The sequence below is a fragment of the Simochromis diagramma genome, unplaced genomic scaffold, assembly GCF_900408965.1.
Source record: "Simochromis diagramma unplaced genomic scaffold, fSimDia1.1 OVJJ01000518.1, whole genome shotgun sequence".
NCBI classification, from domain to species: domain Eukaryota; kingdom Metazoa; phylum Chordata; class Actinopteri; order Cichliformes; family Cichlidae; genus Simochromis; species Simochromis diagramma.
In genome coordinates, this window is record NW_024387336.1 from 106,772 (window position 1) to 127,349 (window position 20,578).

The window sequence follows — 20,578 nt, forward strand, 5'->3', positions numbered from 1 at the left end:
ATATAGTACAATAATGAATTAGGAGTGCATAATTGAAGGAGACTGCCACCTCTTATCTGTAAGGCTGAATTCAGACACACATCAGAGGAAGGTCATTTCTACAACTTGTATCCACAGTTTTATTCTTTCAATCTCTATCCACAGATTCTGGTACCACCACGATTAGCAGAACAGGTCATCAACTAATAGGAAGGTTGGTGGTCCGATCTCTGGTTGCTCCAGTTTGCATGCCAAAACCCAGTGTCCCTGGGTTGAAAATCCTGAACCCTGAGTTGCTACGTTCATTGGAGTGTGTGAATGTGTATTGATGTTATCTAGAAAGTGTTTAGATGTAGGAAGTTGCTGACTTGAATATGGCTTTGGGAAGAACTTTGCTTTAGGCTTGGGGACAGGAGATCAAACTTATCTTCGTTTCCTGTCAGAGAAAATCCATAACCACTTTCTAGATACTACAGCGTGGGATGCTGCTACCAGTAACCTGCTTAAAGATGTTTTCAAAAAAAAGTGTGAATGAAAGAGTAAATCAATGTAACCTCAACCAACGTTCAAACTTAGACGCTAAGTTTAATAGTTTTTAAGTTTAAAGCTTACCTGAATAGTCCGGCCTACACGTCCACGTCCTGTCCGGTCACCTTTCAGGCCGTTGGCTGGACATCGTTATTGTCTCGGCGGGCCTTTTTCAGACTTTTTCAGAACTGTTTTCCTGGCCGGCCTCCGGATCCCCGTCGCCTGGGTCGCCGCTATTGCCGTGCGCACGGTCGGCCCCCTGAACAGATTGTGACTGTTCATGAGACTAAAATCATTTCACTGTGGTAATGTAAATATAATATGGCCAATATTATATATATTGTCAGATTATTATGATATATATATAAATATTACAGGATATATTACAGCAGTGATTTTGAACTCTGGGTCAAATATTCAAGTTGCAGTTATTTATATTTCCTATCACCTTAAATCACTCAAAGACAAGTATCTTTGACAGTGTATATACAGATGTATTATACATAAGAGACAAATATTGTTATTTTAATATGTTGGCATTATTACATTTGGCCCAATGCTTACATACATGTGTAAAAAGGAAAATGTACGAGTTGTGAAAACTGTTTCTGATAGAATGAAGAGTAGACTGATATATTAAATATTCCTTTATTGGGTGAGAAAATCAGACCATGTCATAACTGCTTTAAGTCATACAGAATAGATATCAGAGCCTTAAACAGGCTGACTTCTGCTAAGTGGGTCAAACTGGGCAGAAGGTATACAAACACATAACATCCTTATAAAATATGATGTAACACTATAGATCAACTTACCTCAGAATATATAAAGCATATAAACAATTACAGCAATATGATGCAACAAATACAGCAGTGCTACTAATGCAAAATACTCAAAGCTTCATAGAACTGAAACAAACATTTATTTTTAGCTCCATTCTGCTGCTGATACATACTTTAGGTTTCTGAATATCAAACTTGTTGCTGCCTTTCATAGTGTTTCACTTTAAGGCCCTGAGTACTTTCTCCAACACTCAAAAAAGATAAATTTTATCATTTATCACTGGAATGATAAAATTATTTGAACATTATCTAATAAGACTGATTCAGGACAGACAATTTGTTATGTTAAACTTTCCTAGCAGTCCTTCACAAACAGGGAACAGTCTGTCTATTCTCTCCATCTGTCAGCTGCTGCTGGCTCTTCCTCACACACTGCTGAGTTTGTCCTGGTGGATCATCAGGGGTGCAAAGCCTCACAGATGATGTGCAGCAGTGGGTCCCTCAGTCTGTCCTCACTCTGCACACTTGCAGTTGTCACACATGGAAATCAAATGTGTGATAAGCTGCAGGATTCAAACACAAGTATAACTTATAAACACATGTTCATACTTTTATTACACAATCAGAGAGAAAGAAACAGAGAGAGAGTGCAGGACAGACAGACAGGTGACAGTCTCAGGTGTATACACTGCTACAAAACAGCACAAGAGAAGGAGGATTTAGGGTTTGTGTTATTACGAGTGCTAAACAAGAAGAGTTCCCACATGGTACAGTGGACACATGTGTGACTCCTGTGATTAAAGCATCTTTCTCTCAGCTTAACGAGTGAACCGTCAGCTCGTTCAAACACACGTTAAAGTCCGTTTGGCTCGACACCACCGGACAGAGGCAGCAACATAACATAGCTAACATTAACAGTGCAGTGAATCCTGCTTGTGCCGTGATATTCAGGACTGCAAACCGAGCAGCATTCACTGACTTTCAGCTTGTTGTGTTTGTGGATATATGACTATATATAAAATCATCACATTATCTGTAAGATAAGGTCGACAATATATATATTTAGAAGTAGAGGCTTTAAAACAAAGTTAACGCTGAAAGTACAAACATCACTAATGTCACATAATTTTGCCGACATGTGGCCAACAGTAATGTTTTAATGTTCTTCGTTATTAAACAGTCGCACGTAAATAAGTGACAATATTCAGTACTTACTTTTCACAGTTCACTCTTCGGCCGCTCCCTTCTGCCGTATTTTGTGTAGCGAGTAAAAGCCACCGAGTAACCGCTAAGGGCCTCTATACTACTTGTGCAAACTTTCAGGCCCAAAGCTCTTACAGGAACGAGCCCAGAATAAACGGGACAAGAGGGTCAATATCAGTCAGATATGTTAAAATTTATTATTTTAAAAGAACACAAAGGGTTTGCAAAAGGCCTAAAACATCAAAATGGGAAAGGTCACTAACGACCACAAGATAGCCTTATTGGTGCAACCTGCCAGCAATGCAGCTATCACCTGAGGGCTTGCTCTACCCCGGTGGTCCCAGATGCTCGTTGCTTTAGAAGAAACAAATTCACCCCAAATAAATATGAGCCCAACAGAACACTTATCGCATGCACTAAGTGTTTTAGTTCAGGCCATAATCGGTGGCACTAAAATCACTCTTAATAAAACTTATTCACTGCAAATCCACACTGAGCACTTCTAAAAAGACCTGCTTTCCCTAAGGTAAGAGTCCAGCTCAGGGATTGCACATTGCCCGACTAATATTGCACCAGCCCAGGAGAAATAAAAACAAACCCAACATAATAAAAATAAAAAAATAAAAAAAAACAGTTTTAAAAGGTGACCCTACTAAAACCAAAAATGCAACAAAAAGGAGAAGGAGGAAAAAAACAGTGATAAATTCACATGTGCAGCCTGCCCTGTAGGAGGCAATACAATATAAATTTGATTATAGTGCATTATACTTTTTTTAATGTCCAAATATATTAAGTTAATATACCTCCAGCAGACAACTGTTTGCTGCACACCTGGCTTATCTTCTAAAATCACTACTAAAAACAAAATACTAGTGATGGCCCGCTTGAAGCTGACGCTCCGGAGCGTGTGTTGAAAAAAACAACACACTGGTTCAGAAGCACTGTGTCGAGGCTTGCTTCGTTTGGCAAAAGTCACGTGACCAGTGACGTCCGAAGCTTCATTACGCACGTAACTGCTTCGGTACCTGATTCAAACGGATATAAGGAAGTGAATCATCCACGGGATTCGTGGAGTGTGTTGATGGTGACAGATAGCGACGAGGTGATCATTCCACTGACAGATATGGAGCCAGCGAGGAAGAGAGGACGTTCTGGCGTGTGGGAATATTTTGAGTTGATTTTGCTCAATTCATTTTATCTGCCGAAGTGAAAAACTTGAAATGTCCAAAATCATGTTTTCATAATGTAAATATCATTACAGCATATGACTTTAGGAACACTTTCATGTGAATTAAAGCTAATGAAGACTACAAAAATGTATTTGACATTATACATACATTACATTGCTACACAGTTTAGAAAATCATTTTGTTTATTGTTTTTAGGTGATAGTCTGCAGGACCCAGGAATACCTGCATATCTACCAACTTACAGTGTAGTTCCTGCACTCCACAGCCTCTTCTGTTCCATGCAAGTGGATTTTCTCCAGGGCAGGAGAAACTATTTCTAAGAAAAGAAACAGATTCAGCCGGTGCACAGTAACATTAATCCTCTTTTTAACTGTAAATAACAAAAGGGCTACCTGACATTGATCATGTTCTTACTTTGCAAGTTCTTGATTAGGGGTGGGTTTTGATTATCGCCTTTCTGATTACAATCCATGCTAAATTGAATAAAGTGATATTGATTCATTACAATCCTGTGTCGATTTGTAAATTAACGTTATTATGCCTGAAACGCCAGCATCTCAGGTTAAACCTCACAACATGTCGTCAAACACCATACAGCTAAAACAGTAACTGGGAGCAGGTTTACGGATTCTGCATACAAACGTGAACACAGAGCGCGGACCCGACGCGTCAGAGTCAGATTTTGGTGTGTCGTCGGGTCCGCGCTGTGTTTGCCTCTTTTTTTTTCGCTGCCTTCTGCAGCTGCAGGTTTCATAACTCTCTGTTTACATCTCTAATTAAGTCTCACATGTGTCAGCTTTCTTTTAATAGATACGAAATTATGGATATATACTGATACATGACCAGAATTGTAATATTTCTGACTGAGGCAAAACTTTCCAGATTCCAATCAAATTGAATCGGATCCTGTATCGAATCAAAATGATTCTACAAATCAGTGACGATGCAGCCGTACTCAGCCCCCTAAGCATTTTCCCTTTCCAGTTCACAATCAATCCCACCCCTAGGTCAAAAATATGTATAGGAATTGGCCTCATCTGATATTTTGTATGAACCTGTCCAGCGATTAAACGACAAGTAGATGGAGGCAGGACTTCACAGCAGGGGCATACTCCATAATGTGCTGTGCAGTCTCATATGTATATTATATATATTGCTCACTTATTGTATTTACCAACATCAAGGAGTTATGAGCAAAGAAAGGCCACACCATAGTGCATGTTTAAATAGGGAAAGTTTATTGATCAAAATGTATTACGCAGATACGCATTACATTTTTTTCAGCCCCCCAATCGAGAAAACAAAACCAATTACATGTTCAAAGCAACGGAACGGTGGCCCAATATCAGAGAGAACTCCACTCTTGAGTGAGCAGTGATAATTGAGCAGTCCGTTTTATTTTGCAGATTCAAGCTGCTCTTCAAAATTTTCACCACCAGATGTCACCGGAGAGGACTGTGTTGAAAAGCTTCGAGTAATGAACCGTTTTTCAATACAAGCTTCAGTGCTTCGGAAAGCTTCATTTGGCCATCACTACAAAATACAATAAACATCAAATACATTTCAACAAATTGGGGAGAAAAAAAAAAAAAAAAAAAAAAAAAAGCACTAAAAGAAAAACAGCCTGTACCTCGAACCTCTGCTGTAGAGGTTTAAAACAACTGTTTGTATAGCAGACAATTAAAACTTCTCAGGTTCTTCACCTACTCACACAACCATTGTTCACAGCCGCTCATCAGTGGAAATGAAGAGCACCTGCTGCTACTTCCTCTTATATACCCTCCATTGGGTCCTCCTGGGTCCTAAAGCCTTCCCATTTACATTTGCCGCAAAATTATCCACACCCACCGCCGCGCTATGAATTGTGGGATATATGGGACCACGAAGCGTGCACCGGACCACGCTTGATATTTGGGGAAATCGGCGCATTTGGAGTACACTTCGAATTGGGACAGCCGTCGTCGTGTGGCAGTAACGTAATCACACTTAAAATGCGTACTTCAAGCGTGCAGACCCTGAATTGGGACACAGCCTGTGTCTGTAAGTTCAGTCTGTGTTATGTTTCCTGTTTTACTTTGAAAGTCAGTGTCTCATGTAAATGCATCTGATTGTGCTTCCTTTGTCTCGTTAGGACTGATTTGCCCCAGCTGTGTTTCCCTCCTGTTGCACATTCCCTGATTGCTCCCTCTGTGTATTTAAGCCCTGTGTTTCAGTTTGTTGCTGTTGTGATCTACCCTTATCTAGCTGTGTTTCTGTTTGTGTAAGTGTAGTTTGGATTCCTAGTTTTGGTACCGAATAGAATTCAACTTTATTGTCATTGCACATGCACATGCACATGCACAGGGCAACGAAATGCAGTTTGCACCCATCCAGAAGTGCTTTAGTGATATAGATATATTACAATATATATTAGCAATAATATAGATATGTGAGTATATTACAGAAATGGGTCTATTATGGTATGTTATAATGTACACAGTATGAAGTATGTTGTGAATATTCTATAACTATAAGCAGAGGTGGGACCAAGTCATTGTTTTGCAAGTCTCAAGTAAGTCTCAAGTCTTTATCCTCAAGTCTCAAGTCAAGTCTCAAGTAATGTCAGGCAAGTCAGAGTCGAGTCTCAAGTCACTGGTGTAAAAGTCCGAGTAAAGTCACAAGTCTGAAATTTTGAATTTCAAGTCCTTTCGAGTCTTTAAAAAAAAAAACGAAAAAAGAATGTTGCAGTTATATGCTAATTGTAAATATTAGACCATGTAATTTTAAAATCTGTGTTTTTCTCAACACATGACAAAATAGTGAACTTAGAAAATATACACAAATTGTGAAATTGCACCTCTTTAAAATGCAGCTCAATTAAACCTAGCTCCAAGAATAATTTTCACCGACAGTTCTGAGATAAGCTGCATGTTATTCTTGGATGCGGTTGTAGGACCGGCTTTAAAATCGCATGACAAAAATATCATACATATTAAAAAAAACTGCATCACCAACGTAGCCTGGACAACATTTGCTAGTTAGATGAAGTCAGCTATCTCATCGTAGCATATTTATATGCATATTTATAATCATACGGTTCTTGGAGTGAGTGCATACACTCATGAAGTTTAGTAACTTCAGGTCACTGCAACAAGCCCAGGTACAGTTTACCGCCGGATGGGTGCAGGACCTTGAAATGCACCGTGTAGAACGAAAGACCATCGTACCTATCATAAGTTTACCAGTCTCACAAATTGTCTTCATAAATACACATTCGTTAACCGTTTATTAATGGGACCTTTGAGCTCAATGGTAATTAATTAGCAGTGGAAATAATTTCTGGTACGCGTTACAGAAATGTAGCAGTGACAATAATACTGTATGCTGTAATCGTACTGGGCAATTAGTGATACAAAAAACCTGTTTTATCCTGTGAATAAAAGTATATGTTTTTGTCAATGTACCATGGTAATAACAGAAGCGAAACGCAATATTGTGTCAGGACAATTCACTATTTATGCACAATAAACACAGGAGCATAACGCGACAATTTCTGTTCAGCGCCAGACTTGCTTGTAACCTATATCACCAATTATGTTATGAAAATGACGTATTAACTACTAAACTGACCTTCGTGTAAATGCTTGGAGCAGACTAACCTGTGAGCTGGAGTGTTCTGGGACGTTATATTTGGTCTTTGAATGGCTGCAATCCAGGCCATCCGTCGCGTCTTTGTTACTTCGGAAACATGGCTTGAACAATTTCTCTTCAATGACGTAATCCGATAACAACCGATCTCTTTACCCGTCGGCTTCCCGTGGCTGTCATGCGACCGGTTATTGCAGTTAATAATACAACGGCTTCTTGACATTTTTGTGTTTCTTTTTTATCGCTGTGATTTCAATTGAAAGCCTGCGTGCGCTAGTACCTCTTGCCACGAGTTCCCAGAATCCTTTGCGGTTTTACCCCTGAATGATGTCACATTTTCAATCTCTATATAATATGCATGTTAAATTTTATATTTGGGGTAAAATATCAAGTCTTTTCAAGTAAACCGGTTCAAGTCCAATTCAAGTCCCAGGTCATTGGTGTAAAAGTCCAAGTCAAGTCACAAGTCTTAGAACATTTTTTCAAGTCAAGTCTAAAGTCATAAAATTAATGACTCGAGTCTGACTCGAGTCCAAGTCATGTGACTCGAGTCCACACCTCTGACTATAAGTATGTACAGGCTGTAGTGAGTACAAGCTATGTACAGGCTATGAACAGGATATAAATATGAAAAACTATACAGAATATGAAATAAATAACTTTACAGAATCTGAGATATACAGCTATACAGAAATGGGAACTATGCAAGTGATGGTGGTGATGGTGAGATGAAGCCTCATGATGAACTGAAGCTTTCCACCCAATTGGTCGACCAATGGTTCGAAGCATTGTGATGATTCATTTACTCTACTGCGCCATCAAGTGGACAACTCAAGTGAAGCGGGCTCTGTGATTATAATGATGTGTAAACCTCTAAACTGAATAAATTGTTTTCTTGGTTATTTATCCCGAATATTGTCTCAGTATGTGTGATACAAAAGAGAAAGTGGAAAGTATCAGGACAGCGTTTTGGTATGATTGTGTAACTGTTAGCCTCAGACAGTCAGTCAATAGTATAATTCAGATCATAGATCAGTACATTTGCATATTTGTATAATTATAAAAAGAAAGCTGACACTTTCGAGACTTTATCTAATGTGTAAGCATCACAGCAGATGCCTTTGTGTTAACATAGCTGAGGCTAAAACAGAAAAACGATTTTATAAAAATATTCAGCAGTAGATCAAAACCGAAAGAAAACCATTAATCAACAAATGAACATTACCTGATGCTGCTGAATTGAAGCAGAGCAAATAGAGGTTTTATTAGAGACACACCTTAACGTTTTGCAATTTTGCATAATGTTAAAAAGTTTCAATTATTTTAGTAGCCTATTGAACGGCAGAAATTAGGTTTTCTTTTCAGAAGTATTTAAATGGGAAAGAACAGCGGCTGACAAACAAGGGAGGTCTTATGCGTAACAAACAAGCGAATAATGCAGAAAACAGATTTTTAGACGGGAAACTGTTCTTGAAGTATACTGTGTGTGTGTGTGTGTGTGTGTGTGTGTGTGTGTGTGTGTGTGTGAGAGAGAGAGAGAGAGAGAGAGAGAGAGAGAGAGTGTGTGTGTGTGTGTGTGTGTGTGTGAGAGAGAGAGAGAGAGAGAGAGAGAGAGAGAGAGAGCTGTGCATGAAGTGTGATTTTATCCTGGTGAAAGCAAAACAGCAAAAGTCAGAGGAAATTCATGACGATGTTTATGTGAAGCGTAGTTTGGATCTCCTTTTTCCGCTGGTTCGGTCAATATTGTTTGAAGAGAAATAAAATCTGCAGCTTCAGAATCAGCGCAAAAAAGGCGTAAACACGAAGCACGGACCCGCCGACGGATCAGAATCAGTGAACTGTCGGCTTTCAGCCCCGACCGTGTCCGTGCTGTCTGGTGAGAAAGGCGACATCTCACTGATTCTGATCCGTCAGCAGTCCGCGCCTTGTGTTTACGTCTTTGTGCAGAATCGGTGTACCTCCTCTCATTTACTGTTTTAGCTGTTTGGTGGTGGTTGAAATGTAGTAATATTTATATTAAAAATCGATTCAGGATTTTAATGAATCGATATCACGTTATCCAAGCTAGAATCGATTTTAATCGATAATCAAAACCCGCTCCTAGTACCTGTGTAATCATGCTTATGTACATCTGGATAATGACACAAACTAGTGTTTGGTGCTTCACTTTTTAATAAACTAAAAGACAGAAATCAGATTATAGGATGTGTAGTGTTGTTTATTTATATTTTGGTGTTTATCATTTGTGATATTTATTACTGTGTGCATACTTTATTAGGAGAGACAAAATTTTAAAAAAAAACATCTCTTCCTTGCTGGTTCCATCGAAGAAGACATGCACAAGTAACTATGTAGCATGTACATAATCCAATTCCGCAACACGGTGTGATGGGGAATCAGCTGTTTTTCTGCCCATTTTATTTCGAATCTGGCGCGAACCGGTGAACCAGTCCCTGAATCAGTCACGTGGTACGGACTGCCCGCGAGGCCTTGAACGTCACTGCATAAGTAATCAAAGCAAGCCTCGATACGCGCTTCACAAAAACGCCCCCGAGATTACCCGACACACGATTCAACGCTTCGACACACAGGACACATCACTATTGGTACCCTTTTGAGTTCAGTATTAAAGCTGTTTTGAGTTCACGTTCCACCTCCGAGTGTCTGCACACTGGGTCCTCCTACTGCCACTCCTGCCTGCGCACAGCCATTTCATAACAAATTCCTATGTACGTAGTTAGAGTGTACTTCTCGAATTCTGTAAAACATTCTTTTCAAAAGGAATACAAGACGGCCTGTTTTAGGATGTAAAAAAAGCCTCATAGCAGTGAAAGTAACCATATGGTTCGCTCACCACTGCTTATAAAGACAAATAACTGCTTAACTGCACATTAATCTTTATTTAATATCTTTATTGACTTGAGACAACTTTTAAATTATGTATAGTCCAGTATTTACTTGACATGTCACACAACTACATTAGGAAAATAACACATATAACAAGACGTTATGATTTTTCTGGTTTGCATTAATCTATCGTCATTGTATAATCTAACAGTATGAAAACATTTCATCACTATTTCTCACCTTTTCAATGTACTGACTATATTAATTGATATCTTGGTAACATACATCATGAATGAAGGTACAATTATTCTAACTCAAAAACTTTTAACTAGTAGTGTAAAGTGTTGGTCAGGTTCCCATTGTTCTTGGAATTTCTAATTTTGGACTCACTCATAAACCTGAATAATGGTTCATTTTTGTTTAACCCTGTCTGTGGAGTCTGCTTTGGATTATTTCTCCTGTTTACTTTGACACACATGTATCTAAGTGTCATATGATGGAAAGGTAAGTACAGATATATCAAATTTTTACTTAAGTACAGTAATTAATTCATTTTGGAACAGAGAAAGTTCCTTTTCTGCTGGCAGTTTCTTATGCCGTAGGGTGAACTACCATTCTTCCCGAGGACGCCACAGAGGCCCTCGGTTGGGCATTTTGGGATATCCTCATATTGCATTTCTTCTCCACCCACCCACAGCCACTCACCAGCCAGGTTACACAGGCCTGTCCACACCTGCCAACAGTAAACAAAGAGAAACAAACAAAGTTACAGTAAGTATAGTTATGAGTCTCTCACCAACACAAACGCATGCAGAAAACTGCCCAACCTCATCAGTGGTAGCCTCTTTTGCGGTCTCTCGTGCAGTGGTGTAGTCATCTGGAGTGATCAGGGAGGCCAGGTCATAGCCGTGGTTCCTGTATGAAGAGGCTGGATCTTCTGTGACCACTCCATCCAGAGACCTGCAGTGTTCTAATGCCTCCTCCCATGTTTTATTCTCCTTCACCAGAATCAGCTTTTCCTCATAACATAGGAAAGTTTTTTTTTCATCACACTTCTTGCTTTCCCATTTTCCGCCGCTTTTTCTGTTCACACAGTTTTCATCCTCTTCTGGTGCTGTAAGAAGTCGAAGTACAATAGAGAGAAAAGACTGGGATGGATTTCAGAGATGTTTTAAAGGTCTATTCAACTAGATTCAGTATCAAATCATTTTACCAGTACAGTGTTTATGTGTCTAACAAACCCTCCTTGCTGAAGTTCCAGCTGAAACAGTTGGTTTGGGACATCATGAAACTCATTACAGTCAACACTGTGGTAGACAACACTGCTCCACACTGTAAATCTGATCCTTTCTCACCACTTAAATTGTTGAATGCTCAAAATTTCTCAAACTGATTTCAGGTCTCAATGCAAATAAGTTTGGTATAATTACCAGTAAGTTTGATCTTGTAACATCTAAGGAGTATGAGAATTTACCGCCATCCCATGGTGTGAAGATGGCTATTTCATCTCCTCTGGACCATTTCCATGGACTTGTTGCATCCTTCCGGGACAAACCGATCCATCCAGAGTTCTGTAGAGCTTCATTCTCTTCTGCAGTTCTCACTCGGACCAAGTCAGTGTGGTTCTTCCTGCAGAATGCTACTGCCTCTTCCCAGGTATACTCGTAAGGGTTATTATAAAACTTGATGTCCAGCAGATGTCCACACACGGGGAAAAGAATGAGCAAGAGGGCAACGTGCTTCGTCATTGTGTTTTTTCAAAGGAGAAAAGTGGACAAAAAGCCTGCACAGACATCTTTGATGTCTGTGCAGGCTTTGGATCTTTGATGACAAATTGTCATGGTCCCTGTGCCCCGCTGGTCGATCCTCTATTGGGCAATATGTTTGTGGTTTGTTTGCTCCAGAGGTGGGACCAAGTCATTGTTTTGCAAGTCTCAAGTAAGTCTCAAGTCTTTATCCTCAAGTCTCAAGTCAAGTCTCAAGTAATGTCAGGCAAGTCTGAGTCAAGTCACAAGTCTGAAATTTTGAATTTCAAGTCCTTTCGAGTCTTTAAAAAAAAAAACGAAAAAAGAATGTTGCAGTTATGCTAAATGTAAATATTAGACCATGTAATTTTTAAATCTGTGTTTTTCTCAACACATGACAAAATAGTGAACTTAGAAAATATACACAAATTGTGAAATTGCACCTCTTTAAAATGCAGCTCAATTAAACCTAGCTCCAAGAATAATTTTCACCGACAGTTCTGAGATAAGCTGCATGTTATTCTTGGATGCGGTTGTAGGATAGTTGTCGTGCCAAAGTAGGTATCCCCGACAGAATTTGTTTCCCCTGTGCTGGGAGCACGCAGGAAGTACTGATGTTTTCATTTTGTGAAAAATTAGTATCGTTACATTACCATTCAGTTTGAGGGTTACAACAGAAAATTATATATTTATTGCTCACGGGGTATCAGATGGGATTATTTTAATAAACCATAAACATTTTGGCTAATAACTATTTTTATTCTCCTGTAACTTTATTATATAAAGAGCTAAATCCTCCAAAGTTTACGGAGAAATGCGTCATAATAAGAAGTGTTTGTGAACGAAAAATCAGCAATGTGGGATACTGTTTGTCCGTGATTTACACAGGGGGAACAAATTGTGGCAGGACCAGCCTGATATTATTTGTATCCCACTATAACTTCGTTGTATAAAGAGCTAAGATCTCAAAAATGTCAGGAGTAGTTAGTCATTATAAGAAGTGTTTGTAAACTAAAAATCAACAATGTGGGATACTGTTTATCCGTGATTTGGACAGTCCAGCGTGTGCTCCCGACGCAGGCGAAACAAATTCTGTCGGGGATACCTAGTTTGGCACGATAGTAACTTCAGGTCACTGCAACAAGCCCAGGTACAGTTTACCGCCGGATGGGTGCAGGACCTTGAAATGCACCGTGTAGAACGAAAGACCATCGTACCTATCATAAGTTTACCAGTCTCACAAATCATCTTCATAAATACACATTCGTTAACCGTTTATTAATAGGACCTTTAAGCTCAACGGTAATTAATTAGCAGTGGAAATAATTTCTGGTTCGCGTTACAGAAATGTAGCAGTGACAATAATACTGTATGCTGTAATCGTACTGGGCAATTAGTGATACAAAAAACCTGTTTTATCCTGTGAATAAAAGTATATGTTTTTGTCAATGTACCATAATAACAGAAGCGAAACGCAATATTGTGTCAGGACAATTCACTATTTATGCACAATAAACAAAGGAGCATAGCGCGACAATTTCTGTTCAGCACCAGACTTGCTTGTAACCTATATCACCAATTATGTTAAGAAAAATGACGTATTAACTACAACAGCAGACTGACCTTTGTGTAAATGCTTGGAGCAGACTAACCTGTGAGCTGGAGTGTTCTGGGACGTTATATTTGGTCTTTGAATGGCTGCAATCCAGGCCACCCGTCGCCTCTTTGTTACTTCGGAAACATGGCTCGAACAATTTCTCTTCAACGACGTAATCCGATAACAACCGATCTCTTTACCCGTCGGCTTTCCGTGGCTGTCATGCGACCGGCTATTGCAGTTAATAATACAACAGCTTCTTGCCATTTTTGTGTTTCTTTTTTATCGCTGTGATTTCAATTGAAAGCCTGCGTGCGCTAGTACCTCTTGCCACGAGTTCCCAGAATCCTTTGCGGTTTTACCCCTGAATGACGTCACATTTTCAATCTCTATATAATATGCATGTTAAATTTTATATTTGGGGTGAAATATCAAGTCTTTTCAAGTAAACCGGTTCAAGTCCAATTCAAGTCCCAGGTCATTGGTGTAAAAGTCCAAGTCAAGTCACAAGTCTTAGAACATTTTTTCAAGTCAAGTCTAAAGTCATAAAATTAATGACTCGAGTCTGACTCGAGTCCAAGTCATGTGACTCGAGTCCACACCTCTGGTTTGCTCTCTCTCACTCTCTCTCTCGCCGCGGCGACGCTCATTGCGGGCTCCCGCTGCTGGCCCACACACCTACTCATCACCGCACCGGCCACTGATCCCAGCTGATTACTGCACCACTTAGGTGGCGAGTCTGCACTAGTCATCGCTGGATCGTTGAGCTATCGGCGTCAGTTAAACTTGTGTATCTGCCAACCTGTATCTTGAGAGCCTTTTGTAATTATCCCGCTAACCCTTTGATGACATAAATAGCATTTTGGTTATTTCAGGTTAATTCCTCTATAAACGGCTGTTTCAAAAATGTAGATGTAATAACTCTTTAGCAATTAAGTGTCATGATCTGTCTTGGTTCCCCATCTCGTTAGTTAGACTATGTTGAGTTGTGTTCCCACCTGTGGTCACTGGTCTATTCCTTCGTTTGCCTTGTGCTTTTAATGTCTGCCTCTTCCTCTGCTGGTTGTCGTGATCACCCTGAATGCTGGGTTTTCTGCTAGTCTGTCTGTTTAGTTTAAAGTGTTTTCCCAGTTTTAGTTTATGATGAATAATTCCAGCAATAAAGCTGTGTTTTGAGTTTAGTTTGGATTTTGGGTCCATTCCTGGCTGCCTAACACAGCTGTTATGACACCAAGTACTTTCAGACACTACAGTGACTGTGGTCCAGTTTATACAGGAATACTTCTTTAATGAGCTGCCTTTTTTAATTATTTTTTTTATCTATACTTGTTCCTATATCTATGTGACAGTGTAATTAATCGTGGTTTTCAATCACTGACATGAAAACAGGAGTTAAACCAATTCAGTTCTCTTTCAGTTGAGCTGTGTTTATTGTCACTTTGCTCACTACATATTTTGTCAGCTATAAATCTTACTATTTGCTGTCAGTCAGTGTAAAACATTACAACAAAATCAAAATCAGACAAAGACCTAATGTGTTAACCTAAGTCTCAGATGGTTGTTTTAGTGAAATTGCTCTAAAATGACTAAAGAAAAATTAGAGAATGAGTTGTACATGCATACATGCTAGTCTCAGGAAGTTAAACTGCTTTTAACATAATGTTTCAGCAGATTTAAACTGAAATCAGCCAAACTTATGTGGATATCACACTGTTTTCTCTTAATCTCTTTATAAATATTAGTCTCTCCCATTCATTCCTCAGACCTGTTTGTACAGCAGCACTTACCTTGGTAAGCGTTAGCAGGGAAGCTTTGAAATTCACTCTGGTTATGATCCCTCTGCAACAAGTCTGAAAAGATACCAGTGGTGATTCAGAGGTTCATGCAAAACCTGCCATCTATGTCCCAACTAAATTGATGGAAAGCTCTGGTGTGGCACCTCCCCCCAAGTAATTTAAATCAGAAGTAAAGCAGCAGCATTCAAATTCAATTTGTTCTGGATATTTAGGCAAGGCAAGGCAAGGCAAATTTATTTGTATAGCACAATTCAACAACAAGGTGAATCAAAGTGCTTTACAGAGACATTAGAAACAAAAACAAATAAAAAGCATGATTTAAAATTGATTAAAACAAGCAAACAAACTAACTAACTAAACACACACATTTCACACCTGTTCGCGCGATCTGAACCCTTATCGTAAGGGGAGCTACCAGTCCTTCTGTGGACGAGCTACTTTCTATTTTAAATTCCCTGAATTTAAAATACTCTCTAGACCCAGTCTAGACCCAGTTGGGGAGCTACCCAGAGCTCTAATCCCACACCTGTTCGCGCGATCTGAACCCTTATCGTAGGGGGAGCTACCAGTCCTTCTGTGGACGAGCTACTTTCTATTTTAAATTCCCTGAATTTAAAATATTCTCTAGACCCAGTCTAGACCCAGTTGGGGAGCTACCCAGAGCTCTAATCCCACACCTGTTCGCGCGATCTGAACCCTTATCGTAAGGGGAGCTACCAGTCCTTCTGTGGACAAGCTACTTTCTATTTTAAATTCCCTGAATTTAAAATACTCTCTAGACCCAGTCTAGACCCAGCTGGGGAGCTACCCAGAGCTCTAAACCCACTTAACAAACAAACAAACAAACAAAACAGCATATAAAATCAAAACAGATAAAATCAGAACAGTAGATAAAATCAGTAGTTAATGTAAGTTTTGAAATTTAAGCTTAACTAATTAACAAACAAACAAAACAGTATATAAAATCAAAACAGATAAAATCAGAACTAGATAAGATCTATTTAGATAAGATCAGTAGTTAGTGTAAGTTTTGAAATTTAAGCTTAAAAGTGTGGATTTGGTGCTTTATTCAAATGCAGCTGAGAATAGGTGAGTCTTCAACCTGGATTTAAATAAACTGAGTGTTTCAGCTGATCTGAGGCTTTCTGGGAGTTTGTTCCAGATATAAGGAGCATAAAAGCTGAATGCAGCTTCTCCGTGTCTGGTTCTGACTCTGGGAACTGATAAAAGACCGGATCCAGATGACCTGAGGGATCTGGAAGGTTCATACTGGGTTAGGAGGTCACTGATGTATTTTGGTCCTAAACCATTCAGAGCTTTATAGGCCAGCATCAGAACTTTAAAGTCTATCCTCTGACGGACAGGCAGCCAGTGTAAAGACCTCAGAGCTGGACTGATGTGGTCCACTTTTTTGGTCTTAGTGAGGACTCGAGCAGCAGAGTTCTGAATGAGCTGTAGTTGTCTGACTGATTTTTTAGGTAGACCTGTAAAGATGCTGTTACAGTAATCAAGCCTACTAAAAATGAATGCATGGACTAGTTTTTCCAGGTCCTGTTGAGACATCAGATCTTTTATCCTTGAAATATTCTTGAGGTGATAGTAAGCTGATTTTGTTATTGTCTTAATGTGTTTTTCTAAGTTTAGGTCTGCATCCATCACTACACCCAAATTTCTCGCCTGGTTTGTGGTTTTTAGATGTATAGGTTGAAGTTCTCTGGTGACCTGTAATCGTTTTTCTTTGGCGCCAAAGACTATTACTTCAGTTTTGTTTTTGTTTAGTTGGAGAAAATTGTGGCACAACCAGTCATTAATTTCCTCAATGCATTTACCAAGAGCCTGTACAGGGCCTCGGTCTCCTGGTGACATTGTGATATATATTTGTGTGTCATCTGCATAGCTGTGGTAGTTTATTTTGTTGTTCTTTATAATCTGTGCCAGTGGGAGCATGTAAATGTTAAACAGAGGGGGTCCCAAGATGGAACCTTGGGGAATTCCACATGTGATACTTGTCTGCTTGGATGTGAAGTTACCTATTGATACAAAGTATTTCCTGTTTTCTAAGTATGTTTTGAACCAGTTTAGTACAGTTCCTGAAAGACCTGCCCAGTTCTCCAGTCGTTTGAGTAATATGTTGTGGTCAACTGTATCAAATGCTGCACTGAGATCCAGTAAAACTAGGACTGACATTTTTCCACTGTCTGTGTTCAGACATATGTCATTAAACACTTTTGTCAGAGCGGTTTCAGTGCTGTGGTTCTGTCTAAAACCTGACTGGAAGGCATCGTAGCAGTTATTCTGTTTTAAGAAGTAATTGAGCTGTTGAGAAACTGCTTTTTCAATGATCTTACTTAAAAATGGGAGATTTGAGATCGGCCTGTAGTTTTTCATTTGTGTCTTCTCAAGATTGTCCTTTTTCAGTATAGGTTTGATTACAGCAGTTTTTAGTGGTTCTGGAAACACACCTGACATTAAGGAAAAGTTGACGATCTGTAACAGGTCTGACTCTAAAGTCTTTGAGACCTTTTTGAAAAAACTTGTTGGCAGGACATCTAAACAGCAAGAGGAGGAGTTCAGTTGACCTAAGATGTCCTCCAGGTCTTTGCTGTTAATCAGGTGAAACTGTTTGATGGTGTTTAAACAGTTTTTCGGTGGACACAGTACATATCCTGGATCTGCTGTTGATGTACCAACTGCTTGTCTAATCTTTTGGATTTTGTCTGTGAAGAATTTGGCAAAGTCATTGCAGGCCATGGTTGAATGAAGTTCAGCTGCCACTGGCACAGGAGGGTTTGTTAGCCTGTCAACTGTAGAAAATAAGACCCGAGCATTATGGCTGTTTTTAGTGATGATGTCAGAGAAGTAGGACCTTCTTGCACGCCTCAGTTGTAAATTATAATTGTGAAGTTTCTCTTTATAGATGTCATAATGAACCTGGAGGTTTGTTTTTCTCCATCTGCGCTCAGCTTTCCTACACTCTCTTTTTTCATTTTTCACTAGTGTGGAGTTTCTCCATGGAGACTTTTTCCTTCCAGAGATAACCTTCACCTTAATGGGGGCAATAGTATCCATTACATTTAACATTTTTGCATTAAAGCTATTGACGAGCTCATTGACGGAACCTTTGGACAGGTCAGGTGTTAATGGGAAGACCTGGTTAAAGATCTCACTACTGTCTTCAGTTATACACCGTTTTGTGATCACTGCTGTTGATATATTTGTGTGGGCTGAGATTTTACTTTCAAAGAAAACACAGTAATGATCAGATAAGCCCACATCAGACACAGTAACCTTTGAAATGCTCAGGCTCTTGGAGATCAGTAGGTCAAGAGTGTGTCCTCTATTATGTGTGGCCTCTGTTACATGCTGAGTCAGCCCAAAGTTGCCCAGAGTGTTACTCAGGTCTTTAGTCCCTTTGTCCTGAGGGTTGTCCACATGGATGTTAAAATCCCCAACAATAATTACACAGTCGAATTCAACACAGATCACAGACAGCAGTTCACTGAGGTCATTAAAAAAGTCTGTGCAGTATTTGGGAGGCCTGTAAACATTAAGAAACACAACTTTGGATGGGGCCTTCAGCTGTAAAGCCACATATTCAAAAGACTGAAAACTTCCAGGAGATAGCTGCTTACATTGAAATGATTCATTAAATAAGACAGCAACCCCCCCTCCTCTCCTGCTCACCCTGGCCTCACTGATAAAACTGTAGTTAGGAGGGGTCGTCTCGATGAGAACAGCTCCACTGTTACTTTGGTCCAACCAAGTTTCAGTTAAAAACATAAAATCAAGGCTGTGCTCAGTGATTAAATCATTAATTAAAAATGTTTTCCCAGCTAAAGATCTAACGTTTAATAAAGCCAACTTAAGTGTTTTAGAGGCATTACTTGTCCCCTCGTGTTTGGGAGCAGTCTGTGGCACACAAGGTATGTTTACTATATTTAAAGATCTTTTAGAGTGCAGCTCTCTGTGTTTTGACCAGGCCACATGTCTCCTTCTGTCACCTAAAAGTACAGAGATTTTAAAACCTTCTAGTAAACAGGGTCCCAGCTTCCCCTGGGAAAAGTCACCACTGCCATAATCCTCGCAGCCCGGCTCCTCCACACATCACACATCAGACTGCGGAGACAAAGCATGAAGGTGGTAAGGAGGAACTAAGGGGGGCGAGGCTGGGCAATGTGACTTCGATTGCTCTGTTGAGGGTGGGGCTCGGTGGCGAACCTTTGGCTGCTTTGGTGGGGGGTTTATGGGGGACAAAGAGGGATTGGGCCGGGGGGTAGATCTGAGCCCAGCATTGACCCGCTCCATCATCTCTTCAGTGAATTTCAGGTGTGGGGAGGAGGGAGAAAGGGAGGGGGAGGAGGGTGATGGGGGTGATGGCCTGTCAGGGGTTTGGGGGACTGGGGAAGATCCTGGTCCTGGTCGTTGGTGTTGTTGAGAGAGTTGGAGGCAAATAGGGACCCCTCTTCTTGCCTCTTCTTGCCTCAGATGTCTCTCCTTTCTGAGGCTCTTCCCGGGTGGGGGCAGATGGAGCTCCTCCTCAAGGTTTCTGCTGGGCTTTGTCTGTTCTTGGAGTACTGTTTGTTCCTCTTTATGAGATAACTCCTCGTTTATCTCAGCCTTGGCACCAAGCACAGATGGATGACGTATGGAATAAAACAAGTTGGAGGTGAACAGTTTCACCCCTGACTTGTTAAAATTAAATCCATTTGCTTTAAACAGATGCCTGCGTTCCCAAAAAATATTAAAGTTGTTGATAAAATGCACTGAGTGGTCAGCACATGCTGATATAAGCCATTTATTCAGTGTAAACAACCTGCTGAATCTCTCGTCTCCTCCTCTGACCGGCGGTACAGGCCCACTGATGAATACAGCTGCATTCAGAGAGTTTACAGTGTTTAATAATCCAATAAAGTCCTGTTTCAGAACCTCCGATTGTTGTTTGGACACATCGTTTGACCCTGTATGCAGGACAATGTTTGTCACAGTTGGATATTCATCTGCAATTTGAAGAATTCTCTCCTTCAGGATGTTGACCATATCGTTAGGAAAGCAGAGGACTTTAGTGTTCTTACCGCACATGCTTTGTACATCCTTTACGGCAGAGTCACCCACAATCAGCGTTTCAGGCCTAGCTTTTAGCTTTCCCCGTGAATTTTCAGGCCTTACTTCGCTACTTTTAGATGGATGGTTGTCCGATATAGATCCAGGGTCCTTTGATAGTGGAGCAAATCTGTTCTGCAGTTTCACATTCAGTTGTTTTGAAGGTTTGTTGTTAACCTTCCTA

The 20,578-nt window shown here is 40.0% G+C and overlaps 1 protein-coding gene across 1 annotated transcript; it reads right to left on the reverse strand.

Annotated features, from left to right (window-relative positions):
• Positions 1–10,200: 10,200 nt before the first annotated feature.
• LOC120718201 (macrophage mannose receptor 1-like) lies at positions 10,201–15,513 on the reverse strand. The gene is made up of 4 exons (XM_040006629.1): positions 15,286–15,513; positions 11,631–11,939; positions 10,984–11,270; positions 10,201–10,889 (listed from the first exon to the last, which is right to left on the reverse strand). Exons 2-4 carry the CDS (start codon positions 11,902–11,904, stop codon positions 10,701–10,703), a joined length of 750 nt encoding a protein of 249 aa, XP_039862563.1. The 5' UTR covers positions 11,905–11,939; positions 15,286–15,513; the 3' UTR covers positions 10,201–10,700.
• Between the last annotated feature and the right edge of the window lie 5,065 nt (positions 15,514–20,578).